Below are 22,549 nucleotides of genomic sequence, written 5' to 3' on the forward strand. Positions count from 1 at the left end.
AGCTTAAATGTCCCTGCCAATTATCCAGTTGGAATAGAATCTCCTGTTAAAGACATCAATGCACTTTTAAGTATTGGAAAGAGTGACAAACGAATGGTAGGAATATTTGGAGTTGGTGGAATTGGTAAGACAACTATTGCCGAAGCGATCTATAACTCGATTGCTCACCAATTTGAAGATAAGTGTTTTCTTGAAAATGTTAGAGAAAATTCAAAGCAAGAGTATGGTCTACTCAAGTTGCAAGAGAAACTTCTTTCTCAGATCCTACGTGACTCAAATTTGAAGGTTCGCACTGTTAATCTAGGAAAAGATGCCATAAAGAAAAGACTTTGCATGAAAAAGGTTCTTTTAGTTCTCGATGATGTGGATGATTTGATCCAATTAGAAGCATTATCCGGAGAACTTGATTGGTTTGGTTTGGAAAGTAGAATCATCATAACAACTAGAGATAAGCAGTTATTAGCTACGCATGGAGTTGATTTAAGACACAAGATGAATGAATTGCGGGACTGTGAAGCTCTTAAAGTATTTAGTCGACACGCCTTCCATAGTGACAAACCTAATGACGATTTTGTGGAACTCACAGAACATGCATTATGTTATGCTGGGGGCAACCCACTAGCTTTAAAAGTGGTAGGTTCAAATCTATATGGAAAAGGCATAAATTTTTGGAAAAGTGAATTGGAAAAGTACAAAAAAATTCCCCACACAAGAATTTATAATGTTCTTAAAATAAGTTATGATGGATTGGAGGAAAATGAGAAAAATATTTTCCTTGACATTGCTTGTTTCTTCAAAGGGAAGGATGCTTCATATGTCACTCATATACTCGACAGTTGCGATTTCTATCCGCATAGTGGTATCAAAGTACTTATTGATAAGTCTCTAATACATATTCACTGTGGTAATTTGGTCATGCATGACTTGCTACAAGATATGGGTAGAGAAATAGTTCGTCAAGAGTCACTCAACAAACCTGGCAATCGCAGTAGATTATGGCATCATGAAGACGTCCGTTATGTGCTAGAAAAAAATGCGGTAAGACTCATAAAAACACCCTTTTAAATGTACATTTTGCAAAAATTGATAGAAAAATATCCACATACTTGCGCACACACATATACATGCACCATCCATCTCAAAACAAAGTATTTGGATGTACTTCAGTCCAAAAGAATAAATAAATCATCAATGAAATTGTCTTTTACTCTATTTCAAAGATTGATATAGTTTTTATGAGTGCTGTGCTTTTTATTTTATAAATATGGAAATACTTTTTATGAGTATTGTACTTTTTATATTATAAGTAAGTTAGAATAATAAGTTAATATGAGAAAAAAAAAATTGACATCTTGAATTTGATCACTTACTTTGAGAAACATTCTAATAATAAAAGTAAATTATCTATTATGAAAATCTTTTTTTTTTTTTTTTTTTTTTTTTAAAAAAAAAAGCAACATAGGTTGCTAGATTGATGGAATATAAGTTTGCTTCATTTTCATAAAATAATGTGTGTATATATAAGAATAAAATTATAATTCTAGCAAGTGATAAAATATGAAAAACTTCATGTTTTGATTTTGTTGACACACTTATGTATTGTCTTCACAGGGAACAGAAAATATTAAAGGCATATTAGTGGACTTGCCGGAACGAGACTTGATACAGTGGAAATCCGATACATTTGAGAACATGGAAGGGCTTAGATATTTTATATGTCGTAATGCAGAGTTTTCTGAAGAGCCTACTTATGTCCCTGATGAGTTAAGAGTGCTTGATTGGATAGAATATCCTTTGCAATCTCTACCATCCAATTTTCATGGACGGAAACTCACTATTCTACGAATATGTAATGGCCACTTCAAAGGAGTCAAGGAAGGATTTAAGGTATGATTGATATTTTTAATGTTTTTTTCTTTAGAATTATGTTGTAAACTTCTTTGAAGCTTATTTCATTCTATTTTTATTTTGCAGAATTTACCAAACCTGACTATTATGGAACTCATTGCACTTGAAAACCTAACTGAAATTCCTGATATTTCAAGAATCCCAAATTTACAAAAATTACATATTTCTGATTGCAAAAGTTTAGTTGAGGTTCATGACTCTGTTGGATCCCTTGATAAGCTTGTCTGGCTGTCATTTTTCAATTGCTCTAATCTTATTAGTTTGCCAAAAAGCCTCAAGGTGAAGTCTGGGGGAGGTCTTTATTTTCTAGGTTGTTCAAGGCTCGAGACCTTTCCTGAAATTGAGTGTAAAATGGAACAATATAGTTTAACTTTAGACGTATTTGATTGCATAAACCTTATCCATCTTCCAAGTAGCATTTTTCAGTTGAAGTTCATCTCGCTTTCTGTCTTATGCTGTCCAAAACTCGTTATGACTCCGACAAATGTGAGGGATGAAAGACAATCCCCAGAGGAAAGTAGAGATTTATTCTTATCACCTCCTTTACTGAATTCAAGCATTTCCGATGTTGGTTGTTCGTATTCGGCACAAACAGGACTGAAGCTTGATAGAATTCATGCCTCTTTTGATATCTTAACCATATCAGGGAGTGAAATTGTTAGTCTGCCTGCATGGTTCAAAACATTTATCAGATTGAGGGTGCTTCGGTTGGAAGGATGCAAGCAACTTCAAGAAATTCTAGAACTTCCAGCAAATATAGTAGAAGTAAGTGCCTGCAGATGTGTTTCATTGGAAAGTTTCCCACAAATATCAAGAGAAAATCAATTCAATACAAGTCAGTTGCCATCGTTAGAGTGGATTGACTTGAGTGACTGCTATAAAATGGCTGACAAAATAGGGAAGGTGGAAGATTTTGTATTGGATAAGGTATGTCTCTCTCTTATGTACGTGTTTGTATGTGTCTTGGTTTATGGTTTATACTTATGAAAATTCATGATATTCGTTTAATAGGTACATTATAAGGACTCTTTTGCTGGTGGAATTATATTTCCTGGAAATAAGATACCAGATTGGTTTCGCCATCGTATGGGCTGTCCAATGGGGAGTCGCACATGTATAATGGATATTAAAGGGCTCCCTCATTTGGATGAGATCCAAGGAATTGTTTTTTGTGCTGTTCTTCAACCCTTTTCTAACCGCATCATCAATGAAGATGCTCGGTTTACGATGAGGAATAGAGGAAGAGATATTCATAAATTGAGAGATTTCATTGATATGAAATCAAAAAATGTATGGTATGAGTACTTCTTCCAAGAATCTTTTGAGCTAAAAGGGGATTGTTTGCAAGTTAGGTTGGTTACAAATCCAGAGTTGACCATCAGAAGTTTCGGAGTTCATATTATACACAAGCATGAAGAGAATGCGAACGATCATCCAAATATGCCCCTCGTGGAGTCTTTCTCTTTTGATGAAATTAATCATGACTGGAAAATTTCATCCATACAGGATGAATCAGATGAAGAATGTGAAAATTCAGTGGGTTCACTTACAAAGGATGAATCAGATGAAGAGCGGCTTGAATTGAGTGAGTGCGCTAAAATGGTTCAGAAAATAGGGAATGATCAGGTGGAAGAGTTTTTATTGGAGAAGGTATGTCTCTCTCTTATGTACATGTTTGTATGTGTCTTGGTTTATGGGTCATACTCATGAAAATTCCTGATATTCGTTTAATAGGTACATTCTAAGGACTCTTTTGATGGACGAATTTTTTCTGGAAATAGGATACCAGACTGGTTCCGCCATCCTATGAAGTGTCGAATCGGGTGGAGTAACTCATGTATAATGAATATTAAAGGGCTCCCTCATTTGGATGAGGTACTCATACAAGGAATTATCTTCTGTGCTGTTCTTAAATCCGATTTGTGCTCCGGCAACGCCGATTGTGTGCATTCCGCCAAGTTTACGATGGAGCATAAAGGTATAGAATTTGATAAAATGAAAGATTTCAATTATATGAAATCAGAAAATGTATGGTATGAGTACTTCCAAGAATCTTTTGAGCTAAATGGGGACAGTTTGCTGCAAGTTAGGTTGGTTACAGATTTTCAGTTGTCCATCAAAAGTTTTGGAGTTCATATTATACACAAGCATGAAGAGAATGCAAACAATCAGCCAGAAATGACCCACGTGGAGTCTTGTTTCAGTTTTCGAGAACTTGTTAATTGTTTCCCGAAAATTTCATCCACACAGGATGAATCATCCACAGAGGATGAATCAGATGAAGAAAGTGAAAATTCAGAGTGTTCAATCATAGAGGAGTCAGTGGTGTCAGAGGTGAAAAGGCTTGCAACTTGGAATCCAGTTGTTATCCACAACAGATAAGGAGTTCTTTTTCAGTTACAATTTGGTATTTTCTCTTGAAATTTTGGGAACTATGTAGTAATTATGGACTTTTTCCCTTCCTATTCATGAATTATAATTTCCTTGAGGAAGTTTTCTACATGGTGTTTTTTAATCAAATTGTGTGCTCTTTATGTGATTTAGAAATTTTAGTACTTATGGTTTTTTTTTTTTTAAGTAAAACTCCCTCCTATTGCTCCTTTAGTGTCAGATTCATTATCCTTTTCATAGGTTTGAATAAATTTTCACAAGTGGCTTATAATTTGCTTAGAGAAGCTCATTATTTTGTCTCTAAACAGGTTGAGATCATTCTTTGTTATTTTCTTAGAATCTTAATCCGTATGTTATAACTTGATTGATGAAAGTTGCTACTTTTTTTACATATTTAAAATCGCAGTTTATTCTTTAAAATTATTATAATTATTATTATTATTATTGTTATTATTATTATTATTTTATCAAAAAAACACCTACTTGCATGCAATTTGAAAACACATTTTCTACGTTTTTCAAATTACAATTTTTTAAGAACGCAATCCCAAACAATCTATATTTTTACAATTTTATTTAAAATTATACTTTTTATTTATAAAATCGCAATGACAAATATACCCTAATTGTGTAACGGACTTTAAATCTGCACTTGATGCAGATAGATGCCCTTACCATAACTTAACTACAAGTACAACAAAGTGAATATATAACACCAGTAAATTAAGGTACTGTGGTTTCTAAAAATGTACAAATTCAACAACAGGAATATGATACACTGCCGGTCAATTCCATTCATCTCTCGAGCATCATTTTGGAAATGTGAAGGCGTCTCATCTTCAGATGGCAGAAATATTTGCATTCAACCTACAGAAAGCCGCAGAGATGTGAGGCATAATACATGCCCACCAAAATAAAACAAAAGAACATAATATGCTTCAATAGAACTTCAACCAACGTCATAGCATTGGGAAGTGCTATATATACCTATAAAAACATTGATTCATTCAAGCCACATTTAAAGAGTGAAAATATATAACTCCAATCTGTTTAAAGGACTCCATGTTGGTTAAGGATGTCAGAATTGGAGGCTCCAAACTCAGAAATGGAAAAGGTTTATGCTTTTAAGAATAAGTTGAAAATTTTAAACCAGTTCTGACCACATTCCTCAAATGAGAATTATGTTTTAGCTTCAATATAGATGGAAAGATTTGTCATTTCAAAATTCCAGATCAGAAGTTATCTTACTATGACAAGTTTTTTGGCAAAAAGAAAAAGGTGACAACAGAAATCAAATGTAAAAACTTGTTGTAGTGGTATCATTGAGAACAAGTACAAAAAAATTGCATGTAACTTACTAAAGCCATCTCTTTTGAGGGGTTACATCCTTGGATCCAGTTAAATGTCGCCTTCTACTCTTTCTTGAAGAATCTCCAAGTTTTTGCCTCGAAGATGAAATTGAATCAGATTTCCAATTTGTAGATATTTCTTTAAGTGGACTTATTGATCGAGATTTTGAGCTCTGATCTGTTGGTCTCACAAAAGAACCTGAGGATTTTGCTGGCGCTGACATCTGGTTTCTTGTAGAAGAAGAGTAGCTATTCTTAACAGAAATTACCTCAACTTTAGCAACAGGAGCATGTGGTTGATTCGAAGGGGAAGAGTCTGAATCAGAAGATGAAGGGCTAGTAGTACTATCCATATCATATAGGAGATTTTCTGCCATGTGTGGACGCTGCTCATTGTTTGAGTTTGAGTCTGAAGAAGGAAACGTGGATCTCCGAAGTCTAGTAAAGTGAACCACCTGCTTTTAATTATACTATTAGTTACAAAGTTCAGAACATAACGACCAAAATTTTATTAGACACAACATTAATTACATGGAAATTCTTCAAGTAAACACAAGCAAATATTGTTGCACATTGCTCATTGCAGAGTTAGAGCACATGCCTCTTTTTTTCTAAAATGCAAAACTTATTCACATTGAATTTCAGATGTGTAGAAGGAATTCAAACCCTTTGCTAAGTCCATTAGAATTGATGGACCTTTTTACATTATAAGCAATTTTTCCATCATTTCATGTGAAAGGGTACTGCATAATATTACTAGATCATTATACACAACAAAAACCTAGAAAGGGAACGAGTAAAAAGGGAATGGAGGGAGATTGTAAATACTGCTTTTACTTTTTTCAATGAACTCCTCAAACTCTACAACCACTAGATTCCTGCCACCTGCTATTTACCTTCTGTTCTAGGACAACCATGTCCTTCTTTAGTCTTGTAATTATCGTGTTTTTCCTACGTATAATGTCTTCCAACTCTGCAATCCTCTGTTATAAGGGATATGGATTAAGCAAAGAAAAATTTTCGGTAAGGACGAAATTCAAAGGCACTATAACTGAAACATTACCTTCGAACCAGCAACATCAGATGAGTGGAGTAGAGTGGTTAGCTCCTTTATGGTGGCATCCTTCTCTTCACAGTCCCGCTTGAGGTTGTAACTGTCTTGTTCAATTACTGAGGTGTTCATCTGAGAAAAATGCACCATGACATTCTAATTTACAATATGTATATAGTTACACCAATTATCTTTTTAACCAGCCTTTGTTTGATCACCACCACCACAATGACTCAATGAGGTTTGATAAATGAGGTATACTGATAGAACCAATAGGAGTAAATGAAATGCATGAACAAGAAAAATAGTGCACATTTGCCACCCAAAGTAACGAACCTGGTCTATTAGGCTTAAGAACTTTGACTTATGAAACGCAAGCATGTATGCAATTACTACCATTTACAAACCTGATCGATATCTAATCTTAACTATGAGATTATATTGTAACAGGCAGGGGCGGACCTACTTGTTGCTTTGAGGGGACGAATGTCCCCCCAAAGTTTTTAAAATTTCCCCCAAAGTATATGGTTTTTTCAAGTTTGTCTCTCTAAAATATTATATTTGTCCCCCCAAATAATATTTTTGTTCCATTTTGCTCCCCTCTTGGCTCTTCCAGCAGAGAAACCTACAAAGCTCCTAGTCTTTTTTTGAGGTCATAGACAAGATAGCATAGCAGGCTGCAAGTGCAGTGACAACTTTTCTTAAGCTGCAGAGAGAAGTACGAAACTTTAAATAAAAAAATTCACAAAAAATCTGACTTTGTAACTAGTTTTCAAAACTTGAAGTTTTTAGATAGAAATATTCTATAAAAAAGTTATAATTTGTCAAAAATGTCTCCATATAGACCTTACTCGTTGGCTTCTAACAAGATCTCTAATTTGGTTTGAGATTTTGAAGCAACTTTACTTGGCTTTGAACTCTATCTAGACTCTAGCGCCATGTCTCTTCTCTGCCGACTGCCATCAAACTCATTACCTAAATGTCTCTTCTCATATAGTCATATTATCATTCTCTCCTCTACTCAGATTATAACAAATGAAAGTTATTGTTCTTTGGATTCAGCCTCTCATTTTATTGCTCATTGCTAAACAGCTAAAAAAGTTGAAGCTTTTTTCTCTCTTCTCCGCGACTCTGCCATCGAACCTACAAAGCTCCCGTAAGGAATTCGACACTCTATAAGGCATTATCTGTTTTTTTATTTTTGTTTTTTATGTGTGTATATGGTGTAGAGAACCAATAAGGTTCTTGGGAGAGTTATAGATTTCTTTCTTTTTTGTTTTTTTCCTACAAGGGCAGAGGCTATCCGACTACAGCAATATTTTTTTTTTAAGAAGGTAACCTTTTATATTTTTTCCATAAAATGACTAGAACTGTCTTTACCCGCATAATTTGCTTTAGTTTTGTAAGTTGCCCTTGTGTGTTATGATTAATAGATATTCTAAAATAATTTTATAGACATAACTTTTGTATATATTAATGACTTATAATTTACTATGAAATTAAATTTGAGACTTCTTTGTTTTTATTTTACATAAATACACACAAACGTGCATATATAGAGAAATTATATATATCTATGTACCTTCGTCCCCCCATACTAAAAGTCCTGGTTCCGCCCCTGGTAACAGGGAAATTCAGAATTAGTGTAATGCTATTGAACCTCCCATTACCTGGATCTCACCAGAAGATGCGACACTTGAAGCCCAATCTGACAAATCAGACATGCGGCGCTCCTCTGGTTCTACTTTGTTTGAGAAACCTAATTTATATTGGAGCATCTCCTCCCCAATGGAGGCTTTCCTAACAGAGCTACCCTGAAACCAAACTTAAGATTCAATAAGGAAAATTCAAGCTATTTAGCAAGGACATTCACTAGCTGCAATTTAATAGTACATTTACAAATTCATAGAAATAAATTATTACCACCAACCCATTATACAGTACACGATGTTGATCACAAAACCAACAACCACAATCAACGAATGTGATCTGATCAGAACCAAAAGCGTCATTACATAATGACTCCACATTCTTGGAGAATGCCATCTCGCCCCTACTACCCAAGTGATCCCTAGCATTATTCACCTGCTCGCACAGACTGTCAAGCTTCTTTTGCATGCTTGACAGCACCTGATCCTGAAGCAAAATTCGCACACCAGAGCTTAAACCACATAGGTCATTGCAACTTTCTCCACACACTGACAGATGAAAAGAATTGAGGTGGGGCGTGAATAGAAAAATTAGACAAAATTTCTATCAATTTGGACTGAAACCCAAAAAAAAAGAATATCAAAGCATTCAATTCTATAAAATATTCTCAAAAGAACACAAGTATATTACAGATAGATGCAAAAGGGGAAAAAAGGAATAATTTACTCAATGATAATAAGTTACAGAACGAGTAAACAGCCACACTAAAAAAGAAAGGTACACAAACACAATTGTAGAACACACTGAAGTTAAAACATACCCATAAGCAGAACCACACAATTAAAAACCCTAATACATGTAATTAAGCATAAAATGAAAAACAACCTAACCAATTGATTTACCAAAAAACTTAATAAAAAAAAAAAAAAAAACCGGACAGCCCAAGAAACTGCAGAACCATAGCAAATGGGGAAATCAGGCGCAAAATCAGCAATAAATGGATTTCAAAACCATACCCATTTCTCAAATCAAGCACATACTAGTAATTACTGAGATATCTAAGTTGCCCTAAAAACTCTATAAATCATGCATTAAACCAGCAATTAACAGAACTAAACAACTAACTACAACGTACACGATTTAATGCCTTGAATTAATCCTTATGAAAGATTAAAAACTCTAATTACTAACCCTAAGCTCCACAGATTTCGTAAGCCGCCAAATGAGTCGGTTTTTCTTCGACTCCGCAGCGGCAACGCCGATCACCGCCACAATGAGGAACCTCTGGACCGGGCTGAATAGCTCCCAAGCAACAGCCTCGTCGCGGCTCAAGCCGCCCCCGACAGCCCTAGCCGAGCTCGCCTCTTCGGCATTGACGAGCCGCCCCTGGAGGGACACCCTGGCCATCCGCTTTGGCGGAGCGGGGATGGGGTAGCTCGACTGCGCAAAGCCGCCAGTGGAGAGCCGGCGCGAGGACGGGGAAGAGAACGGCGCGAGAGATACCAGAGCCGGAGGCAAAAACGCGTGAGCCGCGCATTCGAAGCCGTGATCCTGGTCGGCGGATTCTTCCATGAATGAAGCGAGTGAGAAAGAGAGAGAGAGATCAGGAGGAGCGTGATTGTTGCGACCGTTTCATTGAATTTGCGCTGTCCTTTCAAAAATTTTGAACTGAGATCTGAGAGGGAATTTGGGAAAGCACATAACATGGAAGGTGAACGTTGGCTGCTTTAACACGTGTTAGCCTACTATTTTCTTTCTTTAATTCATTATATAAAAAATTAATTAATTAAATATAGAGAATTTTTATCCATTCAAATGGTGGAAAATAGATTTAGTTTCCAAGTAATTATTTATTTACTTGAATGCATAAGCAAGAGTATCTATTTCCGATACGGATGGACTAATCACTAATAAATGCATCAAACCATTCATGCCATTCCTCCAAAAGTAGGGTTACATTATTGGTAATATAAATGAGTATTACCATGAATACAAGAAATTAGAATAGAATGACCTTTTTTTATCTATCTATTTGGTGACAATATAAAAATAATCAAATTTCCTAAATAATGAAACCAGAATTTTGACCAAATTTTCTAAAATACGTACCCTTACTTGTAAAGATAAAATAAGAATAGTACTCCATTCTCTTAGTTGGCGCCGCACCCAACCATCTTGCAAGGGTGGTCAAACCACCCGATCCGATGGCTGCAACCATTCTTAATGTGTCATTTGTGGTGGTCATACTACCTCCAAAGTTTTAGTTGGGATTGCCAACCAGCCAATAAAAATGACGATTGATTTTTTATGATAGTATTTCGAGACCTATTTGAGAGAATACCTATTCCCTATCATTTTGAAATGAATAATTATTTTTCATTTTAGAAGAATAGTTATTCTTAAGAAATAATTATTTCTAGTAATAGTGGCGCAAAATACGTTGGTTTTTTTTTTTTTTTCTTCAAAGGGTGAAATAGGGGAATTACAATGGGAGAGGGGTATGGTCTTTCCACTTCAAAGGTAGCAAGTAATTCTATCTATTCCTTACAGTGGTTTTAGGGCCGAAGCTCCGTTTTCCTTATGTCCATTTCACAAAACAAACAGGTCCTAATTCACTTAAGCAACATGGGCTTCGAGCTCAAGTCCAATATTTTCTGATGCATTTCACTTTAGCAAAACAAATGCTTTCTTTTTTCTTTTTTCTTTTTGTTTTTTTTTTTCACTTAAAAAATGAGATGACTTTTAATTATCTTATTTTTTGTTAGACGACTGTAATTCAATTTAATGATATTATAGTGAATATCAGCCATTAAACCAATACTTGTAAAAAAAACAAAAAAAAAAAAAAAAAGTTAATTTTTATTACCACTTTAACTCTATTATGACCGTCTATACCAATCTACAGCATTAACAAACAATTCAAAAACAAAACACTATATAAAAACACTTTTATATCACAATACTTTTTCAAAGAAAAAAAAAAAAAAAGGTACAAGTCTGCCCTAAGAGAAGGTTCATGTAGCTTTGAAGGACCCCAGCTTGTAAAAGTAATGTTCCTTGATGAGACCCCATGATACAGCTGTGAACGTCCCCAGACGCAAGTCTATGGCCTCTCTCTTGAAGGATAATGACGACAGCTATGACATGGTATTCATTTCCATTAAATATTAGGGTAATAGTAATATAGGGGGGGAGCTGGATAGTGACTTGTCATTTGCATCCACATATGCCCACCCCATGTCTCCATCTACCTCCTCCAACTCATTTTTCACTAGAATCACCTCAGTATATATATCACCAAGCTTTTCTTTGTCTTTTTCCTTAACACTTTTTTCCCCTTTTCTATAACTTACCAAGCCTACTTTGCAACAAAAACATGTAACCCAAGAGAGCGTCAATCAATGGCCTTAGAATGATGGAGGGGTCCTTTCAGGCCACTAAACTAGGGCAATAACTAATTTTGATAAACAAGCCAACCCCATTATAAAAAGGGTGTAGAAAAATTATGTGAGTAGACTTGGAAAAATGGTTTGGGCATTAATTATAGTTTTCTTACAAATTCAAATGGCAGTAGTTGTTATTATTATAATTATTATTATTTATGGAAATGAGTATTAGGCGAACTATCATGTAGGCATCTCACATTTAACTTGCTGACGCTATAAGTATTACGTGAACTGTCACCTCAATTTGTAAGAAATTTATAGTAAAAGTTGTAATGCTCGTAGGAGCACTCTTAATCTTGAACAAAACTACTGATACTCAAGACCATAAAATCATTCCGGGAAAAGAGAATGCATATAGAGCACATGGTAATTAAGCAAAAAAGGGAAACAAAAAATGACATTTAAGAGGGAAAAAAAAAATAGAAAAAAAGGTTGAGAAATACTATTTCTTGGCCTCTCAACCATCTTCCACCAATCTTCATCATTATTATTTTTTTTTTCAAATCCACCATTGAATCCGGTGGATTTGAAAATGGAGATTGATGAAATAGCATGTGTCAAAAAGGTAACATGGGAAGCTCATTAAACCAGGTTGAGCTTTGATGTTTGCTTCAGTCATCACTCCTGCCAAATATGTCAGAAAAGGCGAAACACCCACATTTCCCATGCTAGATAGACATTGATGGCATCCCTCTTTACATTCAAGAAAGAAAAATGTCCTTTGGAATTAAACCGTAATCTCTGTCTCTCTCTCTCTCTCTCTAGAAGGGAAAATTTATTTCATATGGTTAATCTCTGCAACTAAAAACACATTGTGTGCACTAGAAAAATTAACTGTACAGATTTGCTTTCTATAATGGCATCAATAGGTGTGGATCTTTTACAGTTAACTATCAGTAGCCTTTTAACCCTTTACACCCACACATTTCATAGTAAACTACATGCTACTTTTTCAGTGCAAAATAGAACCCAGCTAAGATTAGCTTTCTATCTTCTTTCCACATTCTCATGGTGGTGTACAAAAAGCAAGTCAGACACACAGACAGACAGAGAGACAGGCCTTTTGTGCTATTGCTGCTGCTTGTTTGAACACGTACACCTTGATCGGTTATTGGAAAGTGTCTGACAAAATAAAAAAACAAAGAATCAATGAGAAGGTTAAACTAATAAGGGCTCGTTTGCTAATGCTTTTTAGAAAGTGTTTTCTGCTTTTTGATTGTATATAACGTAAAGGTTAAAGTAGTTTTAAATGTTTTGTGAGTTAAATTGTTTGTTAATGCTTTTAATTTTTTACTAAAGAAAAAACAAAGGTCTTAAAAAGTATTAGGAAACGAGCCCTTAGTTTTTGCGAGGATTTAGTTCATATTCATGCAAGAGTTTTTGTAATCTACCTGGACTTGTTTTTGAAGGTCTTTAATGTACTCAACTGCTAAATCTAGCATGTCTGCTGTGTTTGTTTGCTGCAAAGAATTAGGAGAATCGAAATATATGAGCCCCCACAAAAAGGAATCTACAGACTACAAGGGACAAATGCAAGAGAAGTTTCTACCTTGTCCATGTTGGGTACAAGATCTTGCAGCTTCCTCATCCTTTCACTGATTCTGGTTCTTCTAACCTAAAAAAATTTGACAAGACAGATGAACGTGTAAAGGGTTGAACCATTGATGATCAACAAGTGCAGTCAATGGCCAAACAATAAAGAGATGAAAGTGATGGGACCAAAAGTAAGTGCACTCACATTTGCCCTACCTCTAAGCATAAAATTCTCCAAAAAGCTACACATTCGGTTAGCCGAAATAGCTAAGGATTTGTTGAGTGCTACGGTACTCGGACAAATATTTCAACAATGCATAAGATAAATTAATAAAAAATAATAATATTTTAAATAAAATTGTAAAAGTTAATTAAAATGTCAAGTTGAATGCTTAAAAAAAGTGGGTAACTAAATTTTTTTAAAAAAAATGTGTTCTTTATCTAAACGTTTGTTGAACCGGATGTAAATGCTCTTACCCTCTCGGCGATGCTTCGCGGGTGAGTGGCACAGCCCCGCTTAGCTCGAATCTTACAAGGTACAGAATCTTGGAGCTGCAAAAACTTTTCAATGGCAACCATCTCTGCTGCAGTTTTTGGCAAACTCATGTGGTGAGCCAAAACAGTAGGAGGGCGATTTCCAGACTCCATATTCTGATCAACAACAAAAACTCTGATCAGATAATAAGATTATAGAAAGCAAAACCCAATGAATCACATATATCCTACCTGAGTTTCTGACATGTTTATATTGGAAAATGGCTTTTCATCATCATCTACAAGTGATTTAAGACCAGCTGTGATATTATCTGAAATCATCGCCGTGTCATCCCAAGAACCCATTGAGAAACCTGTGACATAGTTGTCACCACGGCTTTCACCAAAAACTCCACTGTCTGGATTGTTTGCTGCCATGTTTTTGTCCTCGATTTCAGCTATTGGACTCATTACCCCTGCTGAAGAAGGAGGCCCTGCTGAGTAATTCTTCAACCTGCTTACAGAAGAAAAAGATGCTTCTTCCTTAGTGCTCTTACCGCCTCCAAAATTTCCCATGCCTCTCATTGCAGCATAGCCTGCCAATTGCTAAGAATTGTTTAGCATCATTCCAAATTTGTAACCATTACCAGAAATTTCAAAATAAAAATTTCAAGAGCAAAAACTGCTCATTTCTGCATCTAAGATCGTAGCTTAAGCAACCAAAATCTATCTAAATTTTTTCTAGTAATTTGAAACAAAATCCGTACTAAATTGTGTTCTGCAGATAAAAAGGATAAAGGCAATGAGTTAAAAGTAAGAAACAAACATCAAGTTGGAAAATTAAATAGGAACGTACTGTTTTCAACATTGATGTGGGAGAACAATCCGGCAGGCGAGCTACTATGCCGAATAAGGCTGGAACTATTACCACCACCGCCGGACTTCATCTGCGTCAATGGATCCATCCCCATTGAATTCAAGCCCTGATTCGGCAAAGGCAGTCTCGATGGAGTTTGGTAAAAACTCTGAGAAGTAGAGCCATAGTTGCTCTGCTGCTGAAGAACTCTTGCTGCTTCGTTATGTATTGATTGCATAAACTGCGTTGGCTGGCTATTACCCTCTTTTGCACTCACTTCTGATGCATCATCTTCTGTGCCTCCATCGGCAGCAGCACCACCGCCGCCGCCGCTGCCACCGGACATAAACCGAGCGAAGATTTGCTCTGTTTCGGGGCTCGTAGGCCGGCTGAAGAATTGTTCGCAGAATTCTCTGTCCATTATGTTTGAAAAGTACGAACTTGGGGCCGACCGGTACCGCGTCAAGCCGGAGTTCATCTGGTTTTGCTGATGTTGGGCTTGATGTTCGTTAAAATTATGATGATGTCGTTGAAGATCTGACTCCATTTGCTTCTCTCTTTTTTTCTTCAATTCTCTTCCATGAAAGCTTGAATTATTGAAGAACGAAGCTTGGTTTTTGAAGATTTCCTTTTGAACCTTATGATGAAATCAAAATCTCAGGAAATCAGAAAAGCTCTTGAAAACCACCAACAAGAACAGAGTTTGTCCCTGCTTTGTTTCTAAGATAAAGTAGTTCCCAGAAAAATTATATAGAGGTTTTTCAGCTGATTCATGTGGATCTAACACCAAATACTAAACCCAAATTCACACAATCTACTTGGACTGAGAATACACAGCTATTAAAGCAGCCTTAGAAACAGAGGAAGACAGACTCTCATAATACAGAGTTGTTTTTTTGGGCGAAGTACCGCGACAATTTTCCTCATAAACACGAACAACCATCAAATCTGATAACAACCCAGTTTCCCACTTGTGAATCTGAACCACCCAGCTGAAGAAGATAACAACAAAATAAATCAGTAAAATAACAATTGAAAAAAAAAAAAAAAGAATATCAGACTGGAAACTCAGAACAAGAAGAAAAGCCAACTTCTCTCTCTCTCTCACTCTCTCAAAAATCTGTCTCTGTCTCTCCCTCTACAAGTGCTGCTGGGAGTGGAGGAGGAGGTGGTGGTGGTGATGCCAGTGAGTGAAGAGAGAGAAAGTGAAAACCACATAAAACATTTTTCTTTCCTCTTCCATGATTCAACCAATGAGAAGTGAACAGAGGACAGAAATCTAGGTCTCTCGGATTTGATTATTCTTTTACAATAATGACCTCTGCAGTTGAATATTTTCTCTGAATACCCATAGTTTTGGAGAAGTGGCTGGGTTATTCACACCTCAGCTTGCATATGAAAGGATTGCGTGCTTGAACATTAGATTACTCCTATTTTTAGAAGTAAAGTTAGGTTTTGGTGATAATGACTATTACATCCTTGTTGGACCACCACATATGTGAATTATTTTCAGACACTAACAGACAATTGTAACATTTTCTGCCAGCCACTGTTGAGAAGACACAGTTTCTTTTGAATTTAGTCTATTGAATTCACACCCGTCTTTAAATATGTGATTCTCACTAGGATTAATGAAGCATGTAAAATGTATGTAAAAATCGTGTGTTCTTAAGAACAACCGTCAATTTAATAGATCAATTGAAAAAAATTTCTTCAATCTAGTTTACAAGAAAACTTTTTGTCATCTTCATTGCCCCGTTGTTTTTTTGGGTGCAAGAAAGTGTATGTGTATCAATGATTAGAAAGTAATTCAGAAGGATTTGAAGCCCAATTTAAGAAAAAGTGGCAATTGATCTTGTTAGTGCAAAAGGGTTCTCTAAGTTTTGCATTCTTCTGGAGAGTGATTAGAACAGGCAAAAGACACAACAAGTACTTAGTCAATACCCAAATAATTCACCTTCAGTAATGGTTCCTCCTGATGATTACATAGCAAAAAGGATGACTGTAGTACAATCAAAACTTGTTGACTATTGTTCAATCAAAATTCCTACCTAAAGGACTGTTATTATAAATGCATATTGATTTTTGTAATGACAAATTTTTCCACGTTCTTCAAATTAGTGTATTAATCTGACATTTGTCGTTAAATAACGTGATTCGCACATGTAATTTTAATATAATTACATAATGTATATCCTTAAAGCTCAAATATCACGTGTTTTAAGAACATATGTTAATTTAATAAACTAAATTAAAAGAATTTTCTTAAATCAAATTTGAGGGAAAACTTTATCCTTTTTGTTATTTCTTTCATCTCCCTATACAACATGCATTTGGAGATTAAAAAAGAAAAAGAAAAAGAAACCTTGAGTTGAACTTTATGACAAATGAGGATTTGCTGCTGATGGAACCAGAAGAGTTCTCAATGCAACTGCCACTTCTGAAGATGATCAACAATGCTGCTATTGGTTTATTAAATTTCTTTATATTAATAACATAATTCATAATGTTCTTTTCCTTTTAAAGCAAATTAGAGAACAAGAGAGAATAGGAGATCACGAGGATCATGACCTTTGGGGAAGGGGAAAAAGGGAGAGGGAGATCAGGAGGGGAATAGGAATGCTTCTATAATTATTCCTAAAGGCAGCCCATTTAGTCATTGGGCACTCATGAGGAGCTACAACTTTTGTGAATTTTGGAGGTGAACTAATGATGATGCTGAAATTTGTACGGCCAATTTTATACTGAGGAGGACCTACAATTAATGAGAAGACTAGCTTAGAGGCATGTCGGGAATATCCTCAATGCCTAAATCACTAGAGAACTCGGGAAAAACCATTCTTCCTTGAGAGGAAGAAGTTTTGGGATGAGTGTGTTTCGAATAGGCAAATGAAGTGTTTACCTTCTTTTTTGAACCATGTTCCCTCTCGTCAAAGGTGATTCCTCTTTTGTATGATTATGCCATGTGTCGTCTTTTAATTGGTTTGCGTATGGCTTGTCCCTGAAGTAAGGGCACAGGCACTAGCAAGAAGTGTTTCCAACAGCCCTTTATCTGTTACGGGCACAGGCACTAGCAAGAAGTGTTCCCAACAACCCTTTATATGTTACAGGTCAAGTATCATTAAATGCTAACTACCCCTTTGATTAATGGAAAAATGTGCTTTCGTCAAAGTTTAAATCATTTTAAGCGAGGCGAGTGATTGAGTACTTCGCACCTTAGTGCAATTCTTTTGTAGCTGCCGAAATGACGTTATTGAGCCGATCTAGACATGTGCTTATCAACACTTGAAGTGGATTGCTTGGCCGAGACTTGGGAGAATAAAATCCAGGTGCATCAAAATTAGGTTTGTCAAGGAGAAGGCAAATGTCAGAGATGATAGAAGCAATTGAGCAGTTAGTAGGGTCTCTTAATTTGTAATGTTAGATTATTCACCAACTGTGGCGTGGTTCGTTTACTCTTGCGATTGTGGGCTAGCTGTAATGTTGAAGTTGAGCTTGCAAAAACTTAAGCAGTAATTATTTAAAAAAAAATTAAAAACATATTAATATTTTAACACTTTTCTCTCACATGTAGAACTAGATAATACGTAGACTATTATAATGAAAATGAGATATAAATTTTGGGGACAATGTTTGAACTAAAAATATTTTCTTGAATATCTTGTTAAATTACTCAAAAACTTAAATTGATAGAAAATGATGAATTTATTTATTGAAATTAATAGTTTATCAATAATAATGATGATTGTGTGACACCCTTAACAATATGTATATAAATTATTGGACACCCTTTCATTGTAAACCGGTTTTCAAGGGTAACTTTCTACTTAAAGTTTGTATCATTTTGGATCGGACGCAATTTGTCGAGTATGAATCGAGTGGATTGCGGTTTTGTAGTCAAGTCACAGAGGGGTCGAAAAGGGAGTGACTTATATGCTTGATTAAAATATATTGGTATTCTATATGGACATAGTATTAAGTCATTGAATGCAAGTAAATGAGTAGAGCCAGCAAAAGAAAAATGACTATCATCAGGTCAGTGTCATTAGAGTGAGACCCCATCTTAAGTACAAGGTTAACCATGTATATACAATTAGCACTTAAATATTCCCATTATAAGCCGATTTTCAAAGATGAGTTTTACATAACCAAAAAAGAAAAGAAAAAGAAAATCAACATAAATGGAAGAAAAACACTAATTTGCTTTAAGATGACCACGATTTTAAAGACCAAATTATAATTTTATCAAACGCTTAATTTTAAAGGCCGAATTATAAGTGGCGGTGCCCTTACGGCGGTCTACGACTCTACGCGGACGATGAAATATTGTATATGAACACCTTTTTCTTTAACTTTAAGCATCATCAACAAAATCAAACAATAATTAATACGTGGGATAAAGTGGACTTTCATCACCCTGCCAAAGAAAAGAAAAACCTCCATCACTTTTGGAGATAGATAAAGGACAAAAAATAATAATAATAATAATATCTTATGATTTTTAACTTTTGAGAAAATTATTTTTATGCTTAATTCCATGAGAAAGTGCTACATGTGCAGAGGAATTTTCTTTGAAGTAAAGAGTAAAAAGAATAGTTTCTTTTGCTAGCTAGTGAGGGGACCTTTGGCGCACGCGGAGGCTGATAACCATTTCTGCAATTACTATATATATTTTTGGGGCCCCTAGGCTTTCAAAATATTATAATAAAGTGGACACACTTCTGCTAAACAACAAAAAACTACCCCTTTCTTAGTCATAATTAATTAATTATGTAATGTTAAGGGTCAATTTGTTTTGTTGTCATCATTAATTTATTATGTATTATTTTTTCATATCATAAGGAAAAAGAAAAGCCCACAACTTCTCCACCAACAAAGGTATGCTGGTTGTATAAGGTATTTAATAAATTATTGTCATATATATATATATAAATAAAAACGTAGTTAAGATAAAGACAAATTTTTTCTCTAAATTGAGTTAGATAAATTTTCTCCAATTTAAGTCTAGAGAAAAGTTTGGTCATTTCAATTGATAAAACTTTTTTTTTTATCCCTTTTATTTTTTCTTTTCATGATTAAAAACATTAACATACAATCTAAAACATGAAATACTTTTACCTTTATATTATATCAAAATCTTTTTCTTTTCTTTAAAAAAAAAAAAAAAAAAAATATTAACAAACCAATATACTTAATATTAAGATTAATTATAATCTTAATATAAGTTTATAATTAATCATTTTTTTTCATATATTATCTAGAGGTCGGCAAGGAAAAAAAGATTTAAAATTACTAGCTAAATGACAATATGCATGTGGGCTTTAAGGATAGGAAATGATGGGAACGTAGGTTGAATGAAAGTGGTACTCAAATCAATGTACTTTTCCCAAAAAAATCTTTCACTTTGAGCTTCCTTAAAAAGTTATTTTTAGCTTAAGATGGTAATGCACGTGTCATCCCATTTAATTATGGATTAAGTTGACCTTAAATAAGATTAAGTGCCAGCAGGCAGCAACCTAACCAATTAGAATCTCCAAATGTGATTGACACCTTAATCTACTGTGTTTTAGATCTTAATCCTTAATCAAATCACTAAACGACAACCCCCATTGAGTGGAGGTTAAGCACCTCTCCATATATATAAAATTAGAGATTGTGTCGTCTAATCAGGAGAGATTTGATTACTATTGCTTACTTTATTCTTGTTGTGCCATTTCTTGACAATGTGATGAATTTGGGGCCCATTTTGGTATCTAATTTGAATTATGTCATTGTCTTTAGCCACTTTTGGGGTAAAAATAAATTTAGGTCATCCCCATACTTTGTTAGGTAAGATCGGGTTTTCATTAAAGGTTGCAACAAAAGTTATTCGCAATATATATTTTTAGATTGTGACTAATTAAATTTACCATTTTTAGTCTTGTCGGTGTCAACAAATTACCGTTCTCGGGGTTCAGTAACTAAGCAGGGGACTGAATCGAAATATTTTATTGGGAGTCAAAGTGAGAAATATATTAAGATTTAAAGTTTAATTAATATATAAAAATTAAATAAAACTAGTATCCATTCTGTGTTAACAACTGTTTCGATTCGACTGTCTAAAGTCTTAAAAGACTTCTTCTATGACTTTTTGCACTTCCGTACAATTTAAGATTCTAAGACATGGATGGAAAAGAAAAACTTCCACACCAGCAAAAAAAGAAAAAAAAAATCATATTTATTAAATCACCATTTATTATAAATGTTTAAATTGATAAGAAATAGTGAAATAGTGGGTTTAATTATTTAATTAATACTTTAATAGCCTCTCTAACTTATTAGCTTAACACACAAAATGATATGTTGCTAAGTTCTCACACTCCACTCCTCTTGGGTGGAGTTTGTTTCTATTTATAAAGTGTTTTTGATATACACGGTAACATCTTATCTAGACAAACTAAATAGGATTAACAGACAGATAACTCAAACATAAAACACTCATAAAAACACAGATACATCTTTCATATTTATGTCATATCATAATACTTTTTGAAACAAAAAATACCTCTCGAAACAAGTTAAGGTCGGTATAATCATATGTTGTTACAGTGTGCATGATCAACAGCAACTCCAAATCTGGTGAATGGGCATTATCAAAATCGGGGAGCACCATCCTTATACTATACAAATAATAAATGAGACAACAAATTATCAAACATTGGGACCTAATTACCCCCACACCATTGTTGTCAAAAACACCAAGCCAGACTTAAGGGTTGAAGCATTCGAACTGTCCATTGTCTGATTGGGATTGACGTGAAACTGAGGGTGACCCCCCCTAGATGTAGTGCATGGTTGGGTTAATTATAAGCCACATATTTTCTGAAGACCTTTTCTTAACCCAAAAAAAGAAAATAAAGGGGAATTTTAGTTATTATTAGTCAATTATTTTTTGCTTTCTCAATATTATTTTTTATTTATAAATAGATTATATTCAAGTAGACAAAGTTTTCATCCAAACTGGATTAAATAAATTTTCTTCAACCTAGTATATAAAAATAACATGTATCTATTTTTTTAATAACATGTGAGATGCACATGAATTTTTAATAAAATTTATTCCAACTTTGTCCATGATATTAAAAAAACATGTACATCTCACATGTTCAAAGGACACATGTCACTTTTATAGACTAGATTAAAAAAAAAAAAATTCAACTCAGAACTTTATCAAGTAGTCTCTCTCACGATCTAATTATTATGACTAAGTTTATCTAATTTTCTTGCCATAATAAACAGGTAGCCTATCACATTAAAGTAAATGATATTGACATGGAGAAGATTTGCTATCTATATATATTGACTTTTGTGCGTGATTAGAGAGACAATGAAGTTCACAACTTTATTATATAACTGCGTTGGCTGTTTAGATAATCAGTAATTATATATACTAATACCGTCGTTATTTAGATATGAGAAAAACGAATAAAATAAACAAAAACCCAAATTTATAACAAAAAAAAAAAAAGAAGAATAAATGATTTACCATGCAATAATGATTCTTTAAATAACAAGGAAAAAAAACGAACGAAACAATCGTGTATCATACGTTTCTTGATATAATAAGAGTTTCCATATTACTTATATCATTACATGGAAAATTTGTACATTTCATTAATAAGAAAAATACTTGATTTTTATATAATGTGGCTGAGATTTAATGCTAAAGAGAGACGGTTTGGCTTGGGTTGAATTCCAGTTTGGAACTGGACCCGTTGGTTTGAAACATGTGTCCCATAATAAGATACAAGAAACACATGTCTAAATTTCAACGGATTCAATTCTAATTGAAATTGAATCCAGCTAACTTTGAAAAGACAGTACGTGCATCACAAACAAGAAAACTAGGGAT

General features: G+C 34.5%; 3 protein-coding genes across 5 annotated transcripts; 1 reads left to right on the top strand and 2 right to left on the bottom strand.

The window, feature by feature from the left end:
* The first annotated feature begins 93 nt into the window (after positions 1–93).
* Positions 94–4,339, top strand: LOC132163750 (disease resistance-like protein DSC1). Its single transcript, XM_059574121.1, has 5 exons — positions 94–633; positions 1,612–1,887; positions 1,975–2,835; positions 2,920–3,558; positions 3,643–4,339. The coding sequence occupies exons 1-5, from the start codon at positions 94–96 to the stop codon at positions 4,288–4,290; spliced, it is 2,964 nt and encodes a 987-aa protein (XP_059430104.1). The 3' UTR covers positions 4,291–4,339.
* Positions 4,340–4,908: 569 nt separating this feature from the next.
* On the bottom strand, positions 4,909–10,063 carry LOC132164022 (uncharacterized). The gene is made up of 7 exons (XM_059574429.1): positions 9,541–10,063; positions 8,623–8,835; positions 8,370–8,513; positions 6,712–6,831; positions 6,545–6,631; positions 5,658–6,103; positions 4,909–5,166 (listed from the first exon to the last, which is right to left on the bottom strand). Coding segments are annotated over exons 1-7 (1,392 nt in total). The 5' UTR covers positions 9,922–10,063; the 3' UTR covers positions 4,909–5,165.
* A 2,554-nt stretch (positions 10,064–12,617) lies between these two features.
* On the bottom strand, positions 12,618–16,051 carry LOC132164267 (transcription factor bHLH130-like). Of its 3 annotated transcripts, none has more exons than XM_059574747.1 (8): positions 15,767–16,051; positions 15,568–15,650; positions 14,659–15,295; positions 14,055–14,398; positions 13,806–13,979; positions 13,345–13,410; positions 13,187–13,255; positions 12,618–12,917 (listed from the first exon to the last, which is right to left on the bottom strand). In XM_059574747.1, the coding sequence occupies exons 2-8, from the start codon at positions 15,583–15,585 to the stop codon at positions 12,864–12,866; spliced, it is 1,362 nt and encodes a 453-aa protein (XP_059430730.1). In that variant the 5' UTR covers positions 15,586–15,650; positions 15,767–16,051; the 3' UTR covers positions 12,618–12,863. The 3 variants fall into 3 exon arrangements, with proteins under 3 accessions (XP_059430730.1, XP_059430728.1, XP_059430729.1); XM_059574745.1 differs by having other exon boundaries at positions 15,750–16,051; XM_059574746.1 differs by having other exon boundaries at positions 15,568–16,051.
* Positions 16,052–22,549: the final 6,498 nt, after the last annotated feature.

The sequence above is a fragment of the Corylus avellana genome, chromosome ca10, assembly GCF_901000735.1.
Source record: "Corylus avellana chromosome ca10, CavTom2PMs-1.0".
NCBI classification, from domain to species: Eukaryota; Viridiplantae; Streptophyta; class Magnoliopsida; order Fagales; family Betulaceae; genus Corylus; species Corylus avellana.

Excerpts from the sequence above, each read along its gene's own strand:
- LOC132163750 (XM_059574121.1), top strand. The coding sequence starts at position 94 with ATGGTAGGAATATTTGGAGTTGGTGGAATTGGTAAGACAACTATTGCC. Across the intron at positions 1,888-1,974 it reads GAGTCAAGGAAGGATTTAAG|AATTTACCAAACCTGACTAT; the intron begins GTATGATTGATA and ends TTTATTTTGCAG. Across the intron at positions 3,559-3,642 it reads AAGAGTTTTTATTGGAGAAG|GTACATTCTAAGGACTCTTT; the intron begins GTATGTCTCTCT and ends TTCGTTTAATAG.
- LOC132164022 (XM_059574429.1), bottom strand. The coding sequence starts at position 9,921 with ATGGAAGAATCCGCCGACCAGGATCACGGCTTCGAATGCGCGGCTCAC. Across the intron at positions 8,836-9,540 it reads CGAAATCTGTGGAGCTTAGG|GATCAGGTGCTGTCAAGCAT; the intron begins GTTAGTAATTAG and ends ATTTTGCTTCAG. Across the intron at positions 6,632-6,711 it reads CTGATGTTGCTGGTTCGAAG|AGGATTGCAGAGTTGGAAGA; the intron begins GTAATGTTTCAG and ends CCCTTATAACAG.
- LOC132164267 (XM_059574747.1), bottom strand. Across the intron at positions 14,399-14,658 it reads CCACATCAATGTTGAAAACA|GCTATGCTGCAATGAGAGGC; the intron begins GTACGTTCCTAT and ends AGCAATTGGCAG. Across the intron at positions 12,918-13,186 it reads ACCTTCAAAAACAAGTCCAG|ACACTTTCCAATAACCGATC; the intron begins GTAGATTACAAA and ends TTATTTTGTCAG.